Source organism: Marmota marmota, unplaced genomic scaffold, assembly GCF_001458135.2.
Source record: "Marmota marmota marmota unplaced genomic scaffold, marMar, whole genome shotgun sequence".
NCBI classification, from domain to species: Eukaryota; Metazoa; Chordata; class Mammalia; order Rodentia; family Sciuridae; genus Marmota; species Marmota marmota.
In genome coordinates, this window is record NW_026000052.1 from 758,296 (window position 1) to 775,960 (window position 17,665).

Genomic DNA, 17,665 nt, shown 5'->3' on the forward strand with positions numbered 1-17,665 from the left:
AGGGCGCTGAGGAGCGAGGCCATGTCCTCGGTGGCGGCCAAAGTGCGGTGAGTGCGCCGGCCAGGCCGGCCCCCGGAGGTTCAGCCCCTCCCACGCGGTCTCTTGGGCAGCGCGGGCCGGTGCGCCCAGGTTCCGGGTGGGCCTCGGGTTCACGACTGACAGCATGCAGATGCGTGGCAGTGACCCTCGCTGGCGGAGCCGAGCACCAGCCCCCTTGGCGATGGAGGGCCTAAGTGGGGGGTGGGAGCATCGTGTTTGCTTGGGAGGGTCTTGCGAACTGCCAGAGTTGAGAATGGGCCTATGGGCACTGACCTTGCCCACTCTGCCCACCCTGCAGAGCAGCCCGAGCATTTGGAGAGTACCTGTCCCAGAGTCACCCTGAGAACCGCAACGGTGCAGGTAGGGGGTTTGTGAGGCAGTGCCAGCAGAGAGCCCGAGGTCCCCTGCCTAGGCCAAGCCCTGCTCCACTTCCTCACATCCCCTGCCCTCCCTGGCCCAGAGCCCCAGGAGGAGCTCTGATCACTCATCACCATGACACCCACCCAGCCTGGGCCGTTGGCATGGCAACAGGCCTCCTGGCACCCCCAGGGTTGGCACCACTGTCTCCTGGGGCCAGCTGGTGGGGGGGAGGGGAGAAGTTGGCACTCTGCAAACTACTGCAGGCAGGAGGGGGGGATGCTTGTTCCTATCCCCCAGGATCAGGCACAGGTAGCAAGGCCTGTCACCGCCCCCCACACACACGCACACAAAAGCTTCAGACCTAGATAGGAGGAGAGGGAGGCTTGTAAACACCTATTCTGAAGGCAGCAGGGACCGGGTTCCAGCAGCCAGAGCCCCCTACATCAGGTCAGGTGCCTGCTGGGTGTTCCTTGCCTTTGGCATGCCGGGAGACTAGAGCAGGCTGCATGCTCACTCGTTGCCTCTCCCCTAGATCACCTGCTGGCTGATGCCTACTCTGGCCACGACGGATCCCCCGAGATGCAGCCAGCCCCCCAGAACAAGCGCCGCCTCTCCCTGGTCTCCAATGGCCGCTTTGAGGGTAGCCTCTCAGATGATGCTGGTGGTGGGAAGCCAGCTGTTGAGGGCCCCCAGCCCCGAGTGTACACCATCTCTGGGGAGCCAGCCCTGCTGCCTGGCCCTGAGGCCGAGGCCATCGAGCTGGCAGTGGTGAAGGGGCGGCGGCAGCGGCACCCTCACCACCATAGCCAGCCCCTGCGTGCCAGCCCTGGCAGCAGCCGTGAGGACCTCAGCAGGCCCTGCCAGAGCTGGGCAGGCAGCCGACAGGGCTCCAAAGAGTGTCCTGGATGTGCCCAACCTGCCCCTGGGCCCTCCCCTCAAGCCTTTGGGCTAGACCAGCCGCCTCTGCCTGAGGCTTCTGGCCGTCGCAAGAAACTGGAGAGGATGTACAGCGTGGATCGAGTATCTGGTGAGGGGCTCCTCGGCACCTGCAGATGTAGATGGCATGCTCTGTGAGGCTGGTAACAGGTGGAGGCTGCCTGGGTCACATCCTGCAGGCAGACTCAGAATGAAGCCCTTGGGCTCATGCCACCACCTGCATGCCCTGTGGGCTGTGGCCTGCCTCACTTCCTCTGCAAAGCTCTTTTAGGCCCATGGTAGGCTTTGCCCTCCCAGGACTGGGTCAGTCAAGAAGTGCTTCCTGGAGGAGGGCACCTGGGAGGATATGGAGGATGAGGAGATATTGAGGAATGAGCAGGCAGAAAGCATGACTTAATTGCAAGGTCAGGCTGTCTTCAGGAAGTGCTGGGAAAGTGTCTGGTGCCCAGGACTGTCAACCTTTGTGGGGGCTGGGGAACCCCAGAGGCTTACTACATGGAGAAGCTCTCTACACCACAGAGTAGCCTCTGTGGGACATGCCTGGGCTTCAAGGAAGGGCTGTAAGGGCCTCCTGCTCACTCTCTAAGGGGCAAGTCTGACCTATCCGAGAAGGCCCTGGGAGACCCTTTCTCTGAGCACCCTTGGAGTCAGGCTGCTTTCAGAGGAATGCCTCTCAAACCTGGGGCAGCCAGAAGGAGAGTAAGCAGAGAAAGCCTCAAGCCACTGAATTTCTGAGTGTGAACAGCTGGGCAGAACCTAGTGTGGGGATTATTCCCATCTGGGAGAGAGCTGGGTGCCCGCTGGCCAGTGTGGGGCCAGGCTGCAGGCCTGCTTGTGCCAGCACAGCTCCCTCTCCCTCTTCCAGATGATGTCCCCATCCGTACCTGGTTCCCCAAGGAAAACCTTTTCAGCTTCCAGACAGCAACCACAACTATGCAAGCGTGAGTTGTATGTGTGGTGCAGGAGTCAAGGGCCAGGTCACCTCTCCTTGGTGCTCAGGAAATACTTATCCCCTTTGCTAGCCTCTGGGCCCAGCTGGAGGGCTGCTACTGAACAGCTGCACCATGCTGTGCAAGGTCTGCCAGCAAGCCGGGCTGAGGCTTCGAGTCCCAGGGTGCAGGGTGGCTGCTCCCCCAACTCCATAGCTCATGTCCAACTCCCACCTGCCCTGCCCATTCCTTGCCCCCACTCCCTCAGGACCCCCACCAACCCTGTAGTCTGTCCTCTTGGGACCTGGCCCCGGGCTGCACTGCTGCTGCAGTCTCAGGTGTGGGTGGGGTGGTTCTCTTGGCCCCCACGTACCCAGATGGCAGCCTCCTCTGTCTCCAGTGAGACACAGGTGATTGTCACCCGGGGGTCTGCGCTTCTTTACCTGACATACATCTGGGTTTCCCTTCCTATGGGTCCCTTTGCTACAGGGGCCCCCACCCCATCTCCACCCTCCAGCTATTGTCCAAGGCAGGGCACCGTCAGTCCTCTGCAAGACCCACCCCCAACCTAGCCTGACTGGGGCTTAGTGCCTGGTGGTGTAGGCCCAGTGGCCTCAGCTTCCACTGCCTTTTCAGGCTGGCTCACAGCCCAGCTGGTATCCTGCTGGTGCTTGTGAGGGACCTTCCCAATTGGTGACAGGAAGGGAACAAACTTCAGGGGCCCTGGGGCTGAGGGAAGCCAGGTCCAGGCTCACCGTGTCTTCTCTCTCATGCTGCCCCTTCCTGCTGTGGCTTCAGCATCTCGTAAGTACCCCCATACAACTTGTACCTAAGGGCACAGTGGTTGTCCTGGGGGGACCCTCCCACCCTCAAGTAGGTTTGTACAGGCCAGGGACCTGAGCCTTGACAGTGAGAGTGCTGAGCCCCGTGGGCCCAGCTTCCAGTGGTCTCCAGGGCCACCGCAGGGCCTACTGGGAACTGGGCCTTGGATGCCCCTGCTGGGCCCTCTGCTTGCGCCTCTGTCCCCACGTCTGTGTCCCTCCTGCCTCTGGCCAAGGGCAGTGCTGACTCGCGGTGGTTTCCCAGGGTGTTCAGGGGCTACGCGGAGAGGAAGCGCCGGAAACGGGAGAATGAGTCCGCTTCTGTAATCCAGAGGTAGGGCCTGCCAGCCACTCGCCACCAGGGTCTGTCTCTGGTCACACTGGCCTGGCCTGGGCCCTCCCCGCCCTGGCAGACCTGATGGGGGAAGGGTGGTGGCGACCACTGGCCTGGCCCTGCTCTGGGGACGTGGCAGGCAGGAGGGGCCTCAGGGCCTGGGTTGTGTTTCAGTCGCTGGATCTCCATTTTGAGGGTACATTGACCGTTGGCCTGCGTCCATCTGTCTGGTTCCAAAGCCAGAACCGAGGGTCCGGTGGCAAGGCCTACCCCCTGTTCTACCAGCATCAGAGATGTTAGCTTGTCTGTCCATCTGAACACTGTGTTTGGGGGAAGAGAGGACCACCCTCCTCGAGGCGGGGAGGGCACCTGCAGACCCCAGACTGACTTGGAGATGGTACAGACAGGATCACCTGGTTGCTGTGCAGGAGGCTAGGCCTCTCCACCCCCTGGGAAAGGCAGCCTAGTAGGGTTCAGGTGGGCATGGGTCCAGGGCGAGGATGTCAGGAATGGTCAACAGTAGAGGGGGAGCCTGGGAGCCAGCAGAACTAGCACAAAAAAAGGTGGGGGCTTGCTCCCGATGCAGGCACCCTTCTTCTGGGGCAAAGGGGTACCCTAGGAAGGTCTCAGGAGGAGGCCATGTGGGATTTATCTTTGCATGAGCAGTCTGTGGGAGAGGCTGGGACCAGGGAGAGCTCAAGGCTGCAAGGAGGGCATTTGGTCCGGGCAAAAGTGGAGGCCCAGTGAACTCAGCTGGGTGGGCTGACCTCAGGGCTGGGTGGGTCAGGGCCATTGCCCACCCGACTTATGGCCCTAAGCGCCCCCTGCTTCCTTCCCCCCCCCACCCGCCAGGAATTTCCGCAAACACCTGCGCATGGTCGGCAGTCGGCGGGTGAAGGCCCAGAGTAAGATCGCGGGCTAGGGCAGCGGGCAGCATTGCGCTTGGCTGGCTGGGGCTTTGCGTGCAGCCGAATCCCTTCTGGGCTCTGTCCCTCCCAGGCTTCACTCCCACCTCTGCCCTCAGACTCCAGTTGCTTGCTTCCCAGGCCCCACTCCAATAGTCCTCTTCCAGACTCCGCCCCCTGAGGCCCCGCCCCAGAAGTCCTCTCTGCCCCCCCCCGAGGCCCCTCCCAGTAGTCCTCTCCGCCCCTTGAGGCCCCGCCCCATAGTCCTCTATTCCCACTCTGTTCCCACTCTGCCTGGTAGCAGGGCCTGGCCAACCCCTACCCTAGTGTTTCCCAGGTTCTGCCCCAGCCTGAGTCTTGGTGGATGCTCCTACCCCAGGCCTGTCTGCCTTGTACGATGTCAGACCCTACCCATGTGTCACTTTCCACCTCTCCCCAGTCCCCCTGGCCCTCCTGTCCTAGGACGTGTGTATTCTCTGTCCCCACCCCCACTGGCTAATGGGGGTTTTGCTCTCACTGCAGCGTTCGCTGAGCGGCGCGAGCGGAGCTTCAGCCGGTCCTGGAGCGACCCCACCCCCATGAAAAACGACACTTCCCACGACTCCCGAGACAGTAGGTGTCCTGGCACAGGCCAGCCCACCTTCCCCAGAGGCTCCCCTAGACCCCAGACCCCGCCAGGGGTCCTGTGCCCGCACTGCTAGGCTTCTGCGCTTTTGCTCTGAGCCTCAGGTTGCCCATCTGTGAGGTAGGGGTGCCTAGCATCTCCAGTCTCTTAGGTGGGATTAACTAGTGCCAGCATTGCAGGGCCAGGCTGTGTAGGGCTGAGCTTACTGCCACTCCAGGGGGCCCTGGCTGCAACTCACTGGCCTCAGCTCACACAGGAACACCATTCCTGGGCCTCAGATCCGAGTTTCCCCTTACCCCGTGAGACTGCCTAGACCACTATTGCCGCTAGCTCAGTCCTGCTGGACTGGCAGTGACTCACAAGGCCCTCCCACCCACCCTGAAGACCCTCCAGGATACAGCTTGCGGTCACTCTGGGTGGCAGGGCCACTGTCCCGGTGACCCCTCCTGCCTCCCAGGCAGTGACCTGCAGAGCTCCCACTGCACACTGGACGAGGCCTGTGAAGACCTGGACTGGGAGACAGAGAAGGGCCTGGAGGCTGTGGCCTGTGATACAGAGGGCTTCTTGCCACCTAAGGTCATGGTGAGGCACACTCCCAGCACCTCCGTGCCCCCTGGGTGGAACCCAGCCCTTGCTGACCCTTCAGCATGCCCAGCCTCCATGGGCTGCTTGGGGAATTGATGGGGGGGTCCACCTGGGTTGAGGACCTCAGGGGCTCCCACTGTACCTTAGCACTGGGATGGACGCTGAGCAGTTCCCCTGTTCCTTCAGCTCATCTCCTCCAAGGTGCCCAAAGCTGAGTACATCCCCACCATCATCCGCAGGGATGACCCCTCCATCATCCCCATCCTCTACGTAAGTGCCCCAGCCTTCTGTCCCCCAGACACTCCATCTCCCCACCCCCTGCTGGTCCTCCTGCCCTCTCCATTCTGGGCCATGTCCAACCAATGTGCCTGAAGTGGGGTTCCCCAGCACTCTGACATATGGCTTGTCTGTCCCCAGGACCATGAGCATGCAACCTTCGAGGACATCCTAGGTACGCATTTCGATGATGTGATCTCTGGTGACTGGTGGGGGAGGGTGGCCTGGCCAGCCTGGGCAGTGCTCACACCTCCCTCTCCCCAGAGGAGATAGAGAAGAAGCTGAACATCTACCACAAGGGGGCCAAGATCTGGAAGATGCTGATTTTTTGCCAGGTAGGCCCAGCCCCACTTCCTGCCAAGAGAGAAGGCCCGTGTGGTGGGGCAGGGGCCCTCGGGGGTGCTGCCAGCCTGCACATGCGTGGGTGCATGTGTGGAGCAGGCACAGAGCACTGCCACGCCAGCCTCCCTCTGGCCCCAAGGCCTGACCGCAGCCTCTTGCAGGGAGGCCCCGGACACCTCTATTTGCTCAAGAACAAGGTGGCCACCTTTGCCAAAGTGGAGAAGGAAGAGGACATGATCCAGTGAGAGAGTTGGATTGGGGGCACCTGGGTTGAGGGCTCAAGGCAGTCCTGGGCCCTGGGAACCTGGTCCAGCACCCATAACCATCATCCCTGCTGTCCTCTGTAGCTTCTGGAAGCGACTGAGTCGCCTGATGAGCAAAGTAAACCCGGAGCCAAACGTCGTGCACATTATGGGCTGCTACATTCTGGGGAACCCCAATGGGGAGAAGGTGCGAGGCCAAACCCAGGAAAATATGGGGCAGCGCCCTTCACCTGTCTCTTACTGCCCTCTCTTCCCCCTTGACCTTCCTGGAGAACCCCATGCCTAAGCCAATCCTGGGGGTCCTGTCTCTGGCCCCCTACTCATGGCCCTGCCCCTTCTTGCAGCTGTTCCAGAACCTCAGGACCCTCATGACTCCCTACAGGGTCACCTTTGAGTCGCCGCTGGAGCTGTCTGCCCAAGGTAAGTTGGCCTGGCAGGGTCAATGAGGGCACAGGGCCCACTCCCAGGGTGCAGGAGCCTGCCAGGCCTGAGCCTCCTGCCCTCCCCTCCTCAACCACACCAGGGAAGCAGATGATTGAGACCTACTTTGACTTCCGGCTGTACCGCCTGTGGAAGAGCCGCCAGCACTCCAAGCTGCTGGACTTCGAAGATGTCCTGTGAGGACACAGGCCTGCCCAGCACCACCAGGCCACTTCCTCTGGCCCAGGAGACCCCGGGCTGGGCTACCTCGTGCACCCAGGATCGAGTGGCCCTGCTCTTGCCCAGAGTCACTTCAGGGACCTTCAGACTTTGCTCAGGTTCTTGTGGGGTCTGGTCCTCACTGCACCGTGGGGCCACAGAGGCCACGGTCCTAAGGGCCTGGGAGAAGCCTTGTCCCGCAGCAAGTGGACACCTGGTGGCTAGACGCTGCCCTGCCATGCCTCGACTGGAGGCTGCAGCGTTGGGAAGTCCTTCCGCAGGGTTCATAGAAATAAGTGCAATTTTCTACACCCCTGAAACAACCTGAAGGGAAGCATCATAACTAGTTAACTAGTTAAGCACTATGCTACTAGTTACAGCGTAGACAACCTGGCCCAGTGTGTGTTTGGGACCCACTGTCTCCCAGTCCTCAGCCCTGCCGTATTTGATCACCAGCACCAGGGTGGCTCCTCTGTTGGTGGCCGGTGCTGCCAGGCTGTCCAGCCTGCCCTGTCTGCACTGGCCCAGTCTGTCAGCTTTCACCCCCTCACTACCCCTGCTCACTCTGACCTCAGCCAGCACTGAGCCCTGCAAGGGCGGCCTGGGCAGCCCGAGGGAAGGGCCCAGCCTTCCCTCCTCTGGGAGGAGGCGCTGGGCTGGCTCCCGCCCCGCCCCCTCCAGCCTACCCAGCTCTCGCTGCTGTTGAGTTCAGCTTTTGCTGGCCTCTGTCTGGAGGCCCTGTTGCAGCACAGGCCTGGCTGGGTCTGGGCCCCGAATGGCGAGATCCTTGCTGGGCTCTGCAGTTGGTATTGGACCCAGCACCCTGGGCCTAGGAGCAGGGTAGCTGGTGGACTGTGGGGTTCCCTGACTCCCCTCACGGCCTTGCCAGCACCCAGCAGCGTGAGCCCTCTTGTATATAGTCAGAGCTTGGGGGCAGGCCCCCCTTTTGCAGAGCCTGGGGTCTGAGGGCACCTGGCTGTGTCCCTGGCCAAGGGAGGGGGGAGTTGGGTTCCAAATAATGTGCGATATCCCTTGGAGTGACAATTAAAACTGACCCTTTGCTGCGGCTGCCATCATCCTCCTCTCCGTACATGTGCTGGTGAGGTCACAGCTACTGTGGCTTGCACATGTTGACTGGGCGGGTGGGGTGAGGCCATTCGACCTCCTTGAGGGCACATACATGGGGCAAGGCATCAGGCACACCAGGGAGGGAATGGAGACCTTTGGGGTTCTGGGAGAACATGGTCCTGGTAAAGACCATGCAGGGTCAGGAGTGACCTCTAGCCACCTCTGTTCCCACCTCTGGACACCAAGTTGCTTATACCCTCAGGCCACCCTGTGCATATGGCCACAGTAGGAAGCCAGGGAATGACTGCAGGACCTGCTGACCATGCCCTCAACCTCAGTTGTTGCCAGATGTCCCCAGTGTCCACACTGCAGCCAGACAGGTCCTTTTCAGTGGCGGGGGCCAGAGCAGCTGGTGCCAGCTGGTCCTGTGCAGGGCCACCGGGAGCTGGGATGAGTAGGCAGCATGGGCAAAGTCTGGCAGGCTTGAAGTTAAAGTATTACAGCATAGCCCCTTCCTGGGCGCATTGCCTCCAGAGCAGTCCAGTCAGGGCCTAGGCCAACTTGAGTGTGTAGGCTTCCAAAGGTGTAGGTAAAGTGCCCGATGCCTGTATACCTTCACCTGTTAAGTTGCCCATGCCACATGGCGAAGTGCAGGTGAGCAGGTTGCAGCTGTGCAGCTCACAGAGTCCCTGCCTCCTGGAACCAGCTCCATGCTGCCTTTGCAGCCCTGGGGGTGACCCTCTCCAAAGCAGGCTGTGTCATGTCATGGCCTTGTGCAGTCCCGAGCTCAGCCACATCCAGTGCCTCCTGTGCCTTTGACAGACCCTCTGAAGGACCTGGGCTGTCTTAGCAGGGCTACCACCCATCATCCTCGGGGCTCTCAAGGTTCTCGTTCCCACACCTCCCTCTCCTGCCCACCAAGAAGTGCAACAGGAAGAGACACCAAAGCCCAGAAGCACTCAGGAACAAATCAGTGTGAACCTAAGTGCAGGAGAAGAGACGGCCGAGACATGGACAAGTGCCCAGGGTGTTCCCAGCCACTCCAGTATCCCTAACCCCACAGCCTGAGTCCAAACAGCCTCCAAAAGCAGTTGGGTAAGAAACATTTGCAACATACATGAGATTAAGGATAATTTCCTAATTATTTTAATACGTAAAGAGCTTTTATAGATTGAGAAGAGACGAGCTAGGAAGAGAATGCAGAGGAGGAAACCAGAGGCCAGTAAGGACAGGAAGAAAGTCAGCCCCATTAGGAATCCAGAAGGAGCCACCAGCAGGGAGCAGTCCTAACCTGTTGGTTTGGCAAATGTTTAGAAGGCGTTAGCTGTGCTGGGTGTGCCTCTGGAGAATGACCTGGCATGCTGCCCCATGTTCGTAGCTGATGGTTCAGGTCCCCTCCAGCAACAACCTCCCCATGTCCCCTTCTGTGAGAAGCCACAGCCCTGCTGTTCGCTCTGTGGCCGGGTCCTCCAGACGGCATCCAAAAGGTTTATCACTCAGCACAGCTGAGCCTGCCAGCAGCCTGGATGCCACAGTCTGAAGTCATTTGGTCAGGCTACAGCCAATGAACTGGTCCCAACTGCCTGCCTCCTTGGGACAGCAGGGTAGAGGCCACCTTGCCTCCCCTGCTCAGTGCTGCTCCAGGCAAGCATCACTCCTGGGTGCAGACCCCCTGGCTGCATGTCCAGGCTTAGGCATGAGCCCAGAGGAACCCCTGGGTGGCCCCTTGGCCTGATGTGTGCCCCAGCAGAGCGTGCACCCTGGAGAGGGCAAGCCTGGGTGGTCTGGGGTCAGCTGGTGGCTAGAGCATCGAGGGCTTGCTGAAGCGTGATTCCCGTCCTGTAAGTGAAGAGCTTGTTGTGGATGTGATGGTAGATGGTGGAGGTGCTGCCCCAGCTCACCAGCAGCTGGGGGCAAAGAGAGCAGGCGTGACAGCTGCTTCTGCATGTGGCAGCAGGGCCTGGGGGCCCAGTCCCATCCCAGCAGCTATTGGCAGGTGGGTGGGCTCCTCTCCCACCACTGTGCTTTCTGCTACCACTACTTCCTGACTTGAGGGGTGGGAAGAAACTGCAAGGTGCCAGAGGACTACCTACAAAGCTGTATGAGCGCCCGTTCACCACAGGCTTGTGTGTGTCAGCCTATCTTGGCCTGAGCAGTGGGTCTGAGCCATTCCCAGGTCCACCCTGTGGTGTACACGTGTGTCCAGAGCACTGTGCCCCAAAGACAAGGAAAGGAACTGACCCTGAGCCCATGACCCTGAGCCCATGACCCTGAACATGACCACTGAGGCTGAAAAGCTGAGATACCAGTGCTCTCACAGCGTAGAAGACCCAATCTCCTACATAATATTCAGAATACTACTACAAATCAGAATTGCTTGGCACCTAAAGAACCATGAAAATCTTGACTGATGGGAAATGTCAACTGCAGACCCCAAGGGTGAAAAGGCGGGCATGAAACATACCTGAGGATGGCAAGTTCAAGGCCAACCTCAGCAACTTATCAGATTCTGTCTTAAAAAATAAATTTAAAAAAAGAGCCAGGTGTGGTGTGGTGATGCACGCTTGGAATCAGAGCAAACTGGGAGGCTTAGGCAAGAGGATTGCAAGTTCAAGGCCAGCCTCAGCAATTTAGCCCTAGTTAAGACCATGTCTCACAAGAAAAAGACTGAGGATGTAGCTCAGTCATAAAGTGCCCCTGGGGGTTCAATCCCCAGTACAAATAAAGACTGGGGATGTGTGTAACTCAGTGGTACAACTTCCTGGGTTCAATCCCCAGTGCCAAAAATAAAAAATAAAATCCTTCCTCCAGGCACAGTGGTGCACACCTATAATCCCAGCCAATCAAAGACTGAGGCAGAAGGGTGGCATATTCCAGGTCAGCCTTGGCAATTTAGCAAGACCCTGACTCAAAACAGAAAGGGCTGGGGCTCAGCAGCAGAGGCTTGCCTAGCATGCGTGAGGCCCTGGGTTCCATCCCCAGCACCACAAAGTAATAAAAATCAAGCAGCCCTCTCTGGAATACACACACCCATGCACATGCACACAGATGCACACCTAGGGGAGAGACTAAGGGGCCTGGGCCGCCTCCTTAATACCAGTCACTGGGTTTATCCGCAGCACCACAAAAGGGGAAAAATTAAAACAAAAAAACTCAAACGGAGCCATTAGAAAGTACCAGCAAAAATTCCAGAACTAAAAAGCACAATAGCCAAAATTGAAAAAACAAACAAAACCACCCAAAACCAAAAACCTCACTGGACAGCCTCGATGGTGCCCGTGGAGAGGGAGAAGCCAGAGCTAGACCAAGCAGAGCGTGAAGGCAGTGATGCGACGACAGTGCCCCCGGAGCCCCCGAAGCAGTGGGAATGTGGGGCACGGAGGTGGGGAGGCGGGGTACCGAGGTAGGGATGTGGGGTAAGGAGGATGGTATTTGAAGAAATGAGACTGAAATATCCCAAGTTCAGTGAAAGCTATGAACCTCCAGATTCAAGAGGCTAGGTGAACCCTCGCTCCAGCACAGAGCTGTCCAAGACAAGGACAAAGGAGAAGCCGCAGGGCTGCTGGGGAAAGCAGTCCTTCCTACCCAGAACAGTCCTGCGCTGGCTCCTCCAAGACCTCTCTCCTCCTGTGTCTTCTTGAGGCCATCCCTGTGTGTGTGTCCTCTTTTCCCCTTAGAGGGTCTCTTGTCACGTTGGCCCACAGGTGGAGGGCCTGGTTCCCAAGGCTGTCCTCCTCGACTTCAGGCACCAGCCTCAAGCCCAGGTAAGTTTCCTGTGCCTTTGACAGTCAGCTACAAATCAGGGGCCCTGCGGTCCTTTCAGGCTTGGTCAGCCTGCTGGAGGCACAGAGCTCAGGGAAGTTCTTACTTGTGCTCCAGGGCAAGGATATCCTTATTATAAAGGCTTTACAAAGAGAAGACAGAAGGCACGGTCGGGGAAGGGTGCACAGCATCCAGGTCCTCTCTGGGCACCTACCCCTGAGGAGCTGCCACCTGTTTGGCTATCCTGAAGCTTTCTGAATCCTGACCTTTGGGTTTTAGGGAGAAAGTCCAGTTTCCATGTCCTGAGTTGGGGAGGAAGTTATGAGCCAGGAACCATAAGCAAACTGATGTGAGATATATATATATATATATATATATATATATATATATATATATATTAATCTCATAATATCATAGAGCACCCCTGGCTTCTGAGCACAGATTCCTCACAGCAACATGATATCCAATTCAAAACACTGAAGCATTGCTAGAATCCCATCACTCACTAATAATTAGTCACATCTATCATTATACTGGATGAATATGCTCCCAGGTGAGGCCTCTCGGGTTTGCTGCCCTCCATTTGATCTTGCTAATTCTAAAAGCACAAATGTTCTCAGTAAACACAGGCACACCCTCCCAGGTATCTGGCATAACTGAGCAAAGCAGCAATGGAGTCTGTCTTGGGGCCTCTTCCCAGGTACTAATGTAGTAGTGTTGGACTTTCCTTCATTCATAACTTGTTTACACATTTCTTTACTCCTAGCAACTATCATCATTCTCTCTACGAATAGCAAACTTTTCCACCTTGGCGGTGGCAGTAGGTTTGGCCACTGTGCTGGTCTGCTAGTCTAGCAGGTGCCCCCTTCTTCCATGCCCACTCCAACAAGTGAGGCACACAGGTGCAGAGCCCAAGGCTGTGTCTGCTGCCAGGGTTTCCAGCTCCAGCCATATCGTGGTGCCAGAGGGTGGTGCAGGCACCCACCCCAGGGGTCCAGAGGGAACTGTGCAAGTTGGAGACCTCATCTGTCTCTGCCCGGTTTCTGCACTTTCAGCTCCGAGACCTGGGTTCCTAGATGGCTGCAGCAGAAGGGGAAGAAGAGGAGTGTTAGCACAGTTCCAGCGTGTTGCTGCCCTGCAAGGTGGCAGGGCCATGTGGCACCCTCCCTCGCAGCTCCCCAGACCCAGCAGGAGAACCTGGTGGGAAGGTAAGCACTTGCCTCACTTTCCAGAGGAAAGAAGGGCCTCTGGCTGGGCAGGTGCTCCAGCTGCGTGGCAGAGAAGCTCAGGAGTATATGTGGGCTGTCTTGCGTGACGAGCGCTTGGGAGGCTGCGGTTCTTTTCAAAGGGACTTTGCCGGTGGTGAGCAGAGCAGCTGGTGAGCCCCACCTTTCACTGGCCCCTTGTGGTCTGCTCTTCACTGGAGTGCACACAACCCCACCATCCGTCTCTGGAGTGTGTTCTCCTGGGCTTTTCTTAGTCTAAAAAACACACTAGGCTAGCAGCATACCTGGGCATGGGGCACCTGGATTCACAAAGCTCTGATACCTGCTCTTTCAAAGAATTCAGGCCTGGAGGAAAGCAGGCCTGGGAGAGAAGGCGAGGGTGCGCGTGGAGCTTCTGAGTCACGGCAGTTCCCCTTCCCTCCCTTCTGTGTTCCTGTGGCTTCTCTCCTGGTCAGTCTCCTCCCCTTGCCAAGCCAGGTCCGCCTCTCCCCCAGTGAGACTGCATGAATGGTCTCTCTGCTCACAGACCGGGAACTGCCGTAACTCAGCAACCCCATGAGCACCCTTGCTTCTCTCCCAGGCCTGCTCACAGTTGGGCATCAGTGACTGTGCCGCGAGCTCCTTGTCGTTGAGCCTCTCCAGGGGAAGTGTGTCCAAATGACACTCGACCATCCGAATCCGTGTGGTGGTAGCTCCTGCCTGGCTTCTCTGTAGCACTCCAAGCACCTTCATTTTCTATGGGCAAGCCAAGCCCAGAGATGAGGCTGTCATGTCCCCAGGGCCGCTAGCTTCTGTCATACTGGCTGGCTCTGTGCAGGGCCTCCCCCTGGGGACTCTGCCTCCCAGCTCTCTGCAGCCTGGGTCTCTGCCACAGGCAGACAGCTGTGCTGCAAGGGCCAGGAGGAGCAGGTTTAGACCCAGCCATCTTGGTGCAGTCTCCCATGCCCACCCATCCCATCACCCACATAGCCACCTGAACTGAGCACGTTGGGGACACCAGGCACCTCCAAGCCTGAAAGGGAGCCCTTTAGAGGCCTATGTGGGTTCTGTACCATGTGCCCCTCCCTGCCTCAGGGCTGGTTCCCCATGGCGACCCTTCTCTAGGCCAGCTTCCGGTGTCCTTCTGCCCCACCAGGAGTCTGCCCGACCATGTCCAGGAGTCTGAAAAGCTCACCTGGCATTTACCCTGTTCCCTGCACTGCTGTGTTTAGACCCTCAGTGAGAGTTGCCTCCCGCCAAGTGCACAGAACACTATCCACAACCCAGCAGTTCTAGGTGGGTCAGTCGAGGGCTGTTCATGGTGCACTTTCCATGTGGGTAGAACACACAGCCTCATGCTGCCCCAGAGTCAGTCCCAGAGGAAAGGGGATCCCTGCTCCTGAGTCCTGGCAGCGGATCCTGTGTAAAATATTTCCACTTCATCATGGAGCTCTTCTGTGCAGTGCTGCCCCATGAACATGTTTCCCTGATGTCCCCCAAGACCCCGTGGTGCCTCAGGTTGCAAGATTAGCCCTTCTTCTCTGAGGTGGTTTCAATGCCCCACAGCAGGACAGCTGGTGCCTTTGTGGGGAGTTCTCTAATCCAGCCTCCTCGTCTGTCGGGAGATGCACCCAAGCCTTTGCCGGAGCCCCAGTGGCCCTCCACCAAGGGCTGTCCAGTGGAGACCTGTCCAGCCCAGCACACTGCAGCTCATGCTCTGCCCTGTGTCTCCCATCACCTCCCTGGTTCTATTAGAAGTCCCATGAACATTGCTGGATGGGTAGGTCCACATGCCTCCCACTTTCCACTCCAGTGAGATTCGATAACTGCCATGATAGTCACTCCACGGGAAGCATGTTCAAGTACACCAGCTCTGCTGTAAGCTCTGCCTTGATTCCACCAGCTCCACCCTCCCGATAGGGCCTGGCTAGGACTCTGCTCCATCAGTGTTCATTTAGACACCTGACTTCTTTGTGGTGTAGTGCTGGAGGTAGAACCCAGGGCCTCCTGCAGGCCAGGCAAACACTCCACTGCTGAGCTATGTCCCCAGCCCTTTTCATTTTATTTTGGGACAGGGTATTGCCAAGCTGCCCAGGTTGGCCTGGAACTCGTGACTTGCTGGGATTACAGGTCCCTCCTGCTGATACCCTGCGTTTCCTTTAGTCAATTTCTCAGCAATCATGAACATTCCCTCCTCCTCCTCAGAGTCCTACACTCTCCCACCTTCTCATTCTCTTGCTACTGACCTAATGTTCTGTTAGCATCTGCAAACTCAAGGAGCTGCCCGAGGCCCAGGTTCCACGTGGCTCCTGGAACTGTCCCTGAGGGTGCAGCAGTAAATCAAAGCTGCCAGAGCAAAAAGGGCTCCCTGACCTGGGTCCTGGTCATGGGGAAGCCAGCCCACATAGGTGCTCACAGTTGACCACACTTTAAGACCAAATAGTCTGGACTAAAGTGTTTATTCAGCTGCTGCTGCCATTGGTCAGAGAAGGCCAGGCCTGGCAAAAAGGTCCCACGACGTCCCCAGTGCCTGAGTGGCAGCGGGTGGTCTGCCGGGCCTGGGCCAAGCGTGCTCTGATGGAGACTTGGGAAGGAAGACGTAAGGTGTGTACCTGCCACCCTCATGGCTGTAGGTGAGGGGTAACAGGAAGGCGGAGGTTGGGGACAGGAGGGCTGTTGTGAGCTGTTGCTCCGCCTCTGAGGTGAGGCTTCCAGGGTCTCAGCACACCTGGAGGGGCTGTTGGTGGTGGCTTGACTTCCCTTGCCTCTTCTCCCATTAGCAATCTCTGACCCCCAAACTGGGTTTGTGGATTCCAGTTATAAACCGAGAGTTGACCGAACAGTGAGGGGGTTTGTTCTTGGCCCCAGAATGAGGAAAAGCTGGGAGAAATGACGGCGGGTCAGCTTCCCGTGGGAACAGTGGGTAGGGGTCCTCCTGGGGGGTGGGGAGAACTGGGCTCTGGTGAGTGAGTAGGAGGAGTACCAGGGATCTTCCCAGGAAGTACTGGGTCCCTCCTGAAGATAGGACCACCTTCCTTCACGTCTTATGTGAGCTGGTTGTGGCCAGGGCTGGAATGGGTCAGGCCAGATGGTACTGGCAGGTGGGGGTTTCCCTAGGGCATCTACTACAACAGGGTGGTCACGAGTCCAGGTGAACTGTGGCCCAGGTGGCTCCTCTGTGGCTGGAACTGGTTCTTCCCTGTTCTGTAATGTTCCATAGCATCAGCCGTGTCCCACTGTCCCCAAGGCTGGCGAGGTTGGTGTCTAGTCTGAGCAGAACCTGGTTAGCAAAAAGGTTTGTTTCTCAGGATTTGAGAGGGTTTCCCTTGCCCTTTGGCCTTTGTAATTAAATTTAGGAAGCATGGGAATTTTCCAAACTGGGGTGAGTCTGCCGGGTGCTGCTCATGGCCTCTGCAGCTGGCAAACAGGCCTAGTGGTGGCTCCTACTCATCATCTCCCCAGCTCAGCCATCAGGCTCCTCTGGGCTGTGTGGACACCAAGACGCCACCCAGCCCAACTCTGCATCCATATCAGCCAAGTCTCCAAAAGCTGGGAGGTCTTCTGTGACCAAGTCCTGCCCTTCAGGCAATGTCTGTCCTCCTGGTGTAGCCTCTCCTCTGTGGTGGCCTCGAGGCTGGTGGCTGGTTCACACCACCATCTGGGTTTGGCCCAGCCCCAGGGCCCCACCCAGAACTCACTCCTGTCTCATTTTAGTGTTCACAGATGGCAGAAACCGAGGGACAGTGCTTCCCTGTTCTCGTTGTCTTGCAGTACCTTGTGCCTGGTGGAGCAGCCCCAGGCTCACCAGCTCTAGAGCCCACTGGTAGCTCACTGAAGCCTGTGATCACAGCCCCTGAGGCTCCAAATCAAAGTTCCTGTCCCTTAGCCTATCATCCTTCCTCTTCCTGTGCCACACGTCCTGGGAGCCATGTTCTCCACACATCCCACTTCCCTGACCCCAAATCTGAAGATACAGAAGGAAACATCAGCTCAGACTTGGGTTCTCCTGCCGGGCACTCACAGCACAAGCAGACTCTGTGGCCCCAAAAGTAGGAGTTGCTCCCCACCAGGAAGCAACGGGATGCTGCAGCCGACACCAGCGGGGGCCTCTGCTCCAGCGCAGCTCTGCAAGTGGAGGACAGCGTCACTAAAACTGCCCCAGGAACCAGCACAATCCCAGGTTGACCTACCTGTGCTCTGACCCCCCAGCTGTAAGTCTGTCCTCACGACCTCTGGTTGGGGTTGTTGATTTTACGGCGTGCTTCAAGGACTCGGGAAGTCCTGCCGTCACTGGCATCTTCTGTTTTTTTCACACAGGATGCAGATAAAGAGCTGCAGAGTGAGTGTGGGCAGGGGCTGCTTCCACGTGCTCAGCCATCTGGGAGCTTTCTTTCTTTCTTTCTTTCTTTCAGCAGGGATTGAACTCAGGGGTGCTTAACCACTGAGCAACATTCCCAGCTCTTTTAATGTTTTATTTAGAGTCAGGGTCTCATTGAGTTGCTTAGGGCCTTGCTAAGTTGCCAAAGCTGGTTTTGAATTTGTGAACCTCCTGTCTCAGCCTTCTGAGCCACTGGGC

At 57.8% G+C, this 17,665-nt stretch overlaps 1 protein-coding gene and 1 long non-coding RNA gene across 2 annotated transcripts in view; one reads left to right on the forward strand and one right to left on the reverse strand.

Moving 5' to 3' along the window:
- The window catches only part of Nsmf (NMDA receptor synaptonuclear signaling and neuronal migration factor), a 9,034-nt gene extending 912 nt beyond the window's left edge, over positions 1–8,122 (forward strand). Inside the window, exons 3-18 of the mRNA XM_048813415.1 lie at positions 3–47; positions 338–399; positions 932–1,426; positions 2,201–2,276; positions 3,063–3,068; positions 3,351–3,419; positions 4,272–4,324; positions 4,847–4,936; positions 5,407–5,531; positions 5,721–5,804; positions 5,952–5,985; positions 6,075–6,145; positions 6,314–6,393; positions 6,500–6,602; positions 6,760–6,835; positions 6,939–8,122. Of these exons, the coding sequence (XP_048669372.1) occupies positions 3–47; positions 338–399; positions 932–1,426; positions 2,201–2,276; positions 3,063–3,068; positions 3,351–3,419; positions 4,272–4,324; positions 4,847–4,936; positions 5,407–5,531; positions 5,721–5,804; positions 5,952–5,985; positions 6,075–6,145; positions 6,314–6,393; positions 6,500–6,602; positions 6,760–6,835; positions 6,939–7,036 (1,567 nt within the window). The 3' untranslated portion in view covers positions 7,037–8,122. The remainder of the gene's footprint in view (positions 1–2; positions 48–337; positions 400–931; positions 1,427–2,200; positions 2,277–3,062; positions 3,069–3,350; positions 3,420–4,271; positions 4,325–4,846; positions 4,937–5,406; positions 5,532–5,720; positions 5,805–5,951; positions 5,986–6,074; positions 6,146–6,313; positions 6,394–6,499; positions 6,603–6,759; positions 6,836–6,938) is intronic.
- Positions 8,123–15,529: 7,407 nt separating this feature from the next.
- Positions 15,530–17,504, reverse strand: LOC125619711. The gene is made up of 2 exons (XR_007351234.1): positions 17,280–17,504; positions 15,530–16,369 (listed from the first exon to the last, which is right to left on the reverse strand). It is a non-coding gene; the product is annotated as an uncharacterized LOC125619711 (long non-coding RNA).
- Positions 17,505–17,665: the final 161 nt, after the last annotated feature.